The 8,378-nt window shown below is 46.0% G+C and overlaps 1 protein-coding gene across 1 annotated transcript; it reads right to left on the bottom strand.

Annotated features, from left to right (window-relative positions):
- Positions 1 to 7,228: 7,228 nt before the first annotated feature.
- LOC143621323 (uncharacterized) lies at positions 7,229 to 7,930 on the bottom strand. Its single transcript, XM_077092781.1, has one exon. It carries the CDS (start codon positions 7,928 to 7,930, stop codon positions 7,229 to 7,231), a length of 702 nt encoding a protein of 233 aa, XP_076948896.1.
- Positions 7,931 to 8,378: the final 448 nt, after the last annotated feature.

Here is an 8,378-nt window from a genome sequence, read left to right as displayed (position 1 = left end):
GACTGTACAACTTTTTCCCTTTTTTGAATTTCCCGCGTGAGATGGCGATCTGTTACTGGACGGTTTTTCCTCTCTCTGCTGTTCATATCCCATCGCATTAATTGCGGTGGGTATAAATAGAGAGAGTTAACTTCTTTTTGAAGTTTTATCGCCTTTGAATTCTGCAAACGAACTTGCTTTCTTTCTTTAATCCTTTGATCTTTCTTTTGGTTCCTTTGAACTAATCCAAACATTTTTACCAAGTGTTTTCAATGGCGCCTGCCCAATCTGAGGTTGATGAGATAGAAGTCTGTTGGGACCAAGGGGAATACCAGAAACTGATTACGACTTATGGTATTCCACCGGAGTAGGGTCCAGAGTTCCCTTCTACTGGTTCCATAGCCAGCTTTCCACCTCCAGGAAAGATGGCTTTATATGCCGATTACTTTGATCATGGGAACTTCCGCCTTCCCGTCACAAAGTTCTTCCAACGAGTGATTAAGGCGTTTGGGATTCACTTATCCCAACTACATCCACGTGCTGTCATGCGAATTCGACATTTCGAATTTGTGTGTATGGCACAAGACCTAGTACCTCGGTTAGATCGGTTCGCTGTATTTTACAAGATGGCGAATCGGAACGGATGGTATACTTGCCATAGCTTGCCCGATACAGTTATCGGTAACGTGACCGAGGATACGTCCAAGGATTGGAAGAAGAAATTCTTTTGGATCTCCGAGGACGTGGTGCCCGAGGCCAAGACTCGTCGTTCTCCGAACGACGCCCTTATTGAAATCACTCCAGCTACTCACGAGAAGCGTGATTGGTTCCGCAAGCTTACTACTCCACCCACATCGATGCGGGTGCTTCCTGAGGAAGCCCTTGTGTGGGCTGGCATGAGCCGTTTGTGGCCTTCTCCTTTCATGGAGCCTGTTTTTATTGGATTAGATGGCCGTGAGTTTAAGTATCTTGGTCTTCTATTCTTTCATGTTTGTGTATTTATTGTTAACGTTTGCACTTGTTTTCAGGTTTTGGATCGATGTTGAACGCCCTGGATGATGGTAAGGGCTGTGTAGGTAAGGCTATCCGTGACGTAAAGGATGCGCCTATCCTTGAGAAGACTGCTAAATATTTCCTCTTTCCTGTCAAAGTGCGCGCCGAACCGGTTGTCTCGGAAGCTATCTTTGAAACAGGTGTGTACATTTTAAATCCTCCGCCTCTTAATGTGCTGACTTCCGACGGGACAATCATCATTCCCAGTGACGATTCTGCCATTATTGAGGAGGAAAGCTCAGATGATACGTCTGAAATTTCATCTGTCTCTCATTTGTTGGAAGAACTTGACCGGAAGAGGCCCTTCCATGTGTCGTAGGCGAGTGACGCGGGTACCAGTTCCGCGGACGCCGGGAAGGGGCCAAAGAATAAAAAACGTCGGACGCATCGTCCGAGGAAGCTGCTACCACCTAAGCTTTCGGAGCGTTTGGGGACAGTGAATGGTGAGTTTTACTTGTTAACTTTGTTGTCTGTGATAATGAGGTCTGACTTTGATTTTGTTATGCAGATCCATCCATTGTCAAAGGACATACATTTGGTAGGTTATCAACGCCGACATCAAATGTGGAAAAAAACTGTCGCCTCCTCCGGAGAAGGAGGCAGATAAGCCTGTTACCCCTCCCGTTGAAACGACTGTGGAGGGGTCTAAGGTTCAACCGGTTACTACCGGGTCCCTGGATTACCTTTTTGAAGGTGGGGATGCTACTGGTTCTCAACATGAGAACCTCGATGCTGCTGCTGAAGGCTTTGGGGTTGATGAACCTCCTCCTCAGTCCAGCCCTCAATTCAATCCTACTTCTTCGCCCTTTACATCGGGCGGAGAAGATGACTTCTTTTTTGGACCAACTGTTCATGAGGCTGGGGGGGGGGGGTTCCTCGCAGGATGGACCTCAACAGTCTTCTTCTACTCCTGTTCGTCTCGGGACTTCCAGTTCCCAGTTTTTCGAGAACGTTCAGTTGGGAGGAGACTATGATTTGTTTGTCTCGTCTTGGGACATTGTCAAGGGGTCTCGGGTTTCTAATCCCAACACCTGTATGAGTTTCGTTGAGCACTGTATGCCACCTGCTGAAATGGCATATCAACGAACTCGCTCCCGCCAGGAACTACATACTGACTTATCTATTTCCTTGACTAACAGCTTAGCCTGTAGTCAGGAAATATTGCGAGAGTGGCGAACGATGAGCGGGAAGCTTGGTGCAGCTTCCGAAGACGTAAGAGTCGCAAAGAAGGAGGCTGAAGAGCATCGTAAAGCGACGAGTACAGCTAGGTGGAAACAAACCGACGCTGAAGCTGCACTCAAAAAGGAGAAAGAGTGAAATGTTGATGCTGCTAAACGGTGGAAAGAGGCCTGTGAAAGGTCCAATGCCACCCTTGAAGCTTCCCGAGCTGAGACTCAAAGGAAAAAAGACGAGTTGGCGGAAGCACAGGACGAGGTGTCCCGCCATAATGCCCGAATCCAGGAGCTCGAGGAAGCTTTGAGATTGCAAGGGGAGCAGTCTGAAATGAAAGACAAGACTATTGTTGAAATGCAGGCTGCATATGACTCCCTCTTGCAGTCCCAGACTGAAGCAGGTGACCGCGCCTCTGCCGAGTTGCAAGAACTTCGCGATAGGGCGGAACGTGCCGAGCAAGAAAAAAAATACTTCCTCAATCGTGGCCTTGACTCTGTAAGTTTTTCTCGTGTACTCTTTTATTTGTTGGGATTTTAATTCCATGATGCTGACAAAATTTTGTTCACAGGTCATCCTTCATATCAAGAGGAGTACGGAGCTTACTGATTGCTTCGTGAACTTGACGACTGCTTCCGAAGGGGTTGGCCGGGTGAAAGGTTTCAACGAAGGGTTGACATTCGCCCAGTCCGGACAACCTATTGAGAGCCATCCCCATCACGGACTTGACGCGGAGCAAGAACTTGGCATGTGGGTCCAAGAGTATGTTGACCTTGTCTTTCCGCTGAAGAATATGCTTCCGGAGTTTTCCTCATCCGAAGATGGTGTGAAGCAATTGGGGGTATACATTGATGATGAATCTGATGATGATGAGTCTGATGATGACAAATCTGATGATGACAAGGTGGAAGATGTGGTTCATAATGCTCCGAAAGATACGACGCCCCTAACCCTTAGGATAGGTGTAGGCGTTAGAATTTGAACTAGTAATTTCTTTTCATGTTTTTGTAATCACCTTTTTTGAATATTAATGAAAAGAAATTCCATGTGTTGATAATATCACTGTGAAATATCGTCTCTTTAAATTTTGAACTCATGCAAGTTGAATAGCTAGTGACGTGGCGGAGAGAGAATTTTCTAGACGGTGGCTGACAAGACGTGTTAATTGCTTGTTTGATAGCATGTAAGCACTTTTCGAATCTCCCGCCTGACGTGTCATTCATCCTGTGGCCCGCGTTTTCTCTTTCTTATGTCAGTCAGATGGTCGCATTGATTGCGATGAGTATAAATAGGCCTTGATGTCTTCAATCCATTCTCATCACTTACATATTTTTTTCCTTTACTCATATCGGAAAGCTTTTGCCTCATACATCCATTTATTTGATTCTAATGGCTGCCCAAAAGAAAAATCCCCCTGCTATTGATGAAGTTGGATGTGAAATCAAAGAGAAAGACTTTGATGACGTTAAAAACGTATATGGCTTCCCTCCGGAATGGGAGGCCGAACGTCCATCAAAAGGAGCCATCGCAACGGCGCCTCCGCCGAAGAAAATGGCTGTTTATTTGGATCACTTCACCACCGGGAATTTCCGATTACCCGTGACCAAGTTCGTGCAATTGGTCTTGACGGCGTATGGGATTCATTTATCCCAGATTCATCCTTTTGGGATGCTAAGAGTTCGTCATTTCGAATTCTGCTGCCAAGCACATGACTATGATCCCTCTGTTGGGATGTTCGTCGTACTGTACAAGATGACTTGCCGTGAAGGCTGGTATAGCTTTGCTACCACCGGTAAAGGATCTATCGGTTTTGAATGGCTTCACAGTATCCATGGGTGGAAGACCAAATTTTTCTGGATCCGGGAAGATGTTATCCCGTTTAAAATGACTCATCGGAAGCCGAAGGACAAATTGCCCGAAGTCCCTGCTTCCGAATACAAAGACCGTGCTTGGTTCCTTTCTATAACCAAGACTCCAACGCCCATGCGTCCCACTCATGAGGGAGCGATGGTGCACGCTCGGATGAGTCGTTTGTGGCCGTTTCCTACTTTGGAACCCTATTATGAGAATTCTGATGGGAGTAAGTTTTTACTTGTAACATTCCGGGTTCCTAAATTACTTTCTTTAACATTCTCTACTTACAGGTGAAGGCACGATTCTCTCCACTCTTGTGGATAAGGTGGGTGGCATGATGGTACGCCGCCCCATTACAAGACACGACGTGCCGATCTGGATCGGACGCGGAGTAACTTCCTAATCTCCACCACCCTCACGTCGGAGCCTGTTGTCTCCGAGGCGACGTATGCACAAGGTGAGGAGTTTGTCACCAAGTGTGAAGGTATTTCCCAACCTCAACCTATAACCGTTGCTACTTCGAGCGGGGTGATAGTACTCCTCTTGTCTAGTGAAGAGTCATCACTCTGTGAGGAAGGATTATCAAGTGGTGCTATTAATCCTTCGCGTTCAACTGTAGGTTTGACCCGCAAGCTAGATTTGAAGGCCACCACCGACCCAACTATAGGTGAGGAAGGTGGTCCTCAATCCGTTGAGGGCGAACCTGAAGTTACGGAAGCGGGTACATCAAGGGCTGCTGGAAAGCGGAAAGCACAGCCTTCCGATGTCGTACCCAAGAAGAAGAAGAAGAAGAAGAAGAAGAAGAAGGTAAAGGTTGAAGTTCCTGACTTGGGAGCTCGTCTCCGAGAGCTTTCCGCCCAAGATGCTTCTAAGGGTAAGATTTGAACCTTCTTTGTTTTGTCTGTATTTGCCACTCCTTGGTAACTAAAGGAGTTTTATTTCAGGTTTGAAGGGTACAACTGCTACAAAACTTCCGACTCCACCAACCTCACCACTAAATACTCTCCAAGATACGATTGATTTGTCGGATAATTCTCCTAACAAGGAGAAAGAGGTTGGAAGTTTTGAGAAGATCCCCACATCTCCACCCCATCCTGAGCATCACTTCCGGGATCAAGGTGGAGTTAGTGTGTTCAAGTATGGGGGGCAGGCTTCCTCATCCCGAGCGGAAGAAGATACTACCCCGCATCACCCTCATTGGTCGTTGCGCCGGAACTCAGTGTTTAATGATGCGGACGTCTGTCAAGAATATCTGCACGAAAGTCTCCCTCCCGCAGAGAGGGAGCGACAACGTCGTCGCATCCGCCAGGAACTTTTAGACTCCAACTCTTACCATATGGCGAACACTGTTTCCACCAATCAGGAGATACGTCGTGATTGGTTGGACATGAATGACGAGCTAGAGGAAACTGAGCATAAACTGTTAGACGCTAAGAAAGAAGCTCTTAAAGTGTTAACAGATGCCCGGGATAGCCATCGGGCTATGGAGGCGGCGAAAGCCGAACAACTTGTTGCCGAGGAAGCTAAGGCTGCTCTCCAGAAACAACTGGATGACCAAGCTGAATTGATAAAGACCCTTCAAGCTGACTCGGCAATTAAGGATAAGCGGGTATCCGACCTGAATGCCAAATATCGAGACCAAGCTCTGGAATGTGCTGGTCTCAAAATGGATCTTATCCGGGCTCAGGAGGATAAGAAATGGCTTCTGTCGACAGCGATTCCCAAGGTACCAAGTATGTTTGTTAACATAATCAGTTCAGATGTGTATGAGCTTACACCTGTTTGTTGTACTTAACAGGTTATTACTGACATTTGGAACAGTGACGACCTTGGAAATTGCATTGTTGTGCTCCTTCGTGCTTCCGAGCAAGCTGGCCGACAGATAGGCTTTGAGAAAGGATATAAATTTGGTTCTGAGGGTCAAGTTCCGGAGGAGTATGTTCTGACCGGCAAGGACACTGCTGCTGTCCTCCTTGAGAAAACTAAGGAATTTGACACCTTAAAATTTTCCCTTTCTGACCATATATCCGAGCTTGCGGATAAAGACGATGCCATGGAGCAATTAAAGGAGCTGCTGGATCTTGAAGAGGAGGAAGAAGATGAAGATGCCGAAGATACTGCGGAAGGCGAAAATGTCGCCCCGTAGATGTATATGTACTATCCTTTGTAAATCTTTCCTCCTGTTTTGTAATCTCTTTTGATCAATAATAAGAAGTCTTCGCGTTTCTTCCGGTGCACTTTGTCTTATGTACTATAATATAAGTGTCTATCTGGAACTTCGGTTTTGTCAATAAAAAATTACAACTTAACAAAATAACATGGAATTAACTGGGCATTCTTCATACATTGGGCATAAGCCTTACTAAAAGACATTGCATAACTTGCTAATCTATGTGGGCTCGCAGGCCGAAAAAAGCAAATAAAACTGCTACATATAGCATTTCTTTAACTGTGCTGCATTCCATGTTCGAGGGATTTCAGTCCCATCTAATTTCTCCAACTTGTAGGCACCTTTGGATAGTACTTGTTTGATTTTATAAGGTCCTTCCCAAGTTGGGGCTAACTTGCCCGAAGGCTCCTGGCCAGAAGCCTCGTTATTGCGGAAGAAAAAGTCTCCCGTATCGAACTTGCAATTTTGAGCTCGCGAGTTGTAATATTTCTTAAGCTGTCGCTTATAATTGTGCTCGTGAATACATGCTAGTTCTCTTCTTTCTTCCAATAGATCCAGATTCATCCTGAGTTCGTGATCGTTGTCATCAATTAACAGAACCCTCGCGGATGGAATGCCGATCTCTGCGGGGATCATGGCTTCAGTGCCGTATGTCAGGCTAAATGGTGTCTCCAAATTGCTGGAGTTCTTTTGGGTGCGGAATGCCCAGAGTACATGAGGCAATTCATCCACCCACCCCGTTCGTTTTCTCCCTAGCCTTGCCTTGATCCCTTCCTTGATAGTTCGGTTGGTCCTTTCGACCTGACCATTTGCTTGTGGATGAGCCACGGATGTAAAGGTTTGAATGACTTGGAGTTCTTTCAACCATGCTTGCAATCCACTATCAGCAAATTGGGTTCCATTGTCACTTACCGATTCCTGCGGGAGACCAAACCGGCAAATGATGAATTCCCAGAGGAATTTTTTCACGCTCGAAGCCGTGATTGATGCAACTGGTTTGCCTTATACCCATTTGGTGAAGTAATCAATGGCCACTATCAGGAACTTGACTCGTCTCAGGGCTACTGGGAAAGGTCCCATAATATCAACAACCCATTTTTGGAACAGCCAGGCAGATGTTACTAGAATCAGTTCGTTCTTCGGACGCAGGGTGTTGGGGGAATGACGCTGACATGATTCACACTTTCTTATTTCTTGCACAGCATCTAAGTGCATGCCAGGCCAATAATACCCTGCGTTCATGATCTTTGCAACTGTCATTCTTGGTCCCGCGTGTAACCCGCAAATACCTTCGTGAATTTCCCGTATTAGGTAATTTGCATCTTCTGCGTCCACACAACGCAATAGTGGACCAAGAAATGACCTCTGGTATAAAATACCATCAGTCAACTGGTAATTCAGAGCTTTGTGCTTAATCTTCCGAGCCTCAGCCTTTCCTGCTGGAAGTGCTCCGGAAGACAAGTATGCTTTGATGGGTGTCATCCATGATTCGACGCCAGTATGAATTACCAGGACTTGATTTTGTGGGACGGATGGATGATCTAGAACTTCCACACTAATATCTTTGGCAAAATGCTCAAAATTCGTTGAAGCTAATTTGCTAAGAGCGTCCGCCGATTTGTTCTCACTCCTCTTAATGTGAATAACATTGAAAGAGGAGAATTGGCGGATCAAGACCCTTTCTTGTGACAAATAAGAAGCCATGATATCATTTTTGGCTGCATATGTTCCATTTATTTGTCCCTCAATTAGCATGGAATCCACCCGTGCTTCTAAATGTTTCACCCCAAGCTTTTTCGCTATCCGCAGTCCCGCCAGGAAGGCTTCGTATTCTGCTTCATTGTTGGTACTTTTGAAGTCTAAATTGATGACATATGTAAATTCATACCCCTCGGGGTTGATGTAACAACGTGAAAATTTCGAGTTCAAAGTATCAACTTTCCAAAGTCTAGGGACTAAAATTGCCAAATTCCAAAGTTGAAGGTCTAAAATGTAAATTCTGATTCTCCTGACCTATCGCGGTACGCGACGGTTCAGAAGAAACACCCATCGCGGTACGCGATGGGATGTCTGACAGATTGTGACACGTGTGCCACGTGGCACACGGTGGCAACGTTTGCCGCCACGTTTCACCACGTGGCAACACTGCCAC

This window comes from Bidens hawaiensis, unplaced genomic scaffold (genome assembly GCF_021521415.1).
Source record: "Bidens hawaiensis isolate Kalapana, Puna unplaced genomic scaffold, B.hawaiensis_p1.1 tig00002839_1, whole genome shotgun sequence".
In the NCBI taxonomy this organism is placed as follows: Eukaryota; Viridiplantae; Streptophyta; class Magnoliopsida; order Asterales; family Asteraceae; genus Bidens; species Bidens hawaiensis.
Note: the sequence above shows the minus strand (reverse complement) of the source record. Positions and strands in the feature narration are given on the sequence as shown.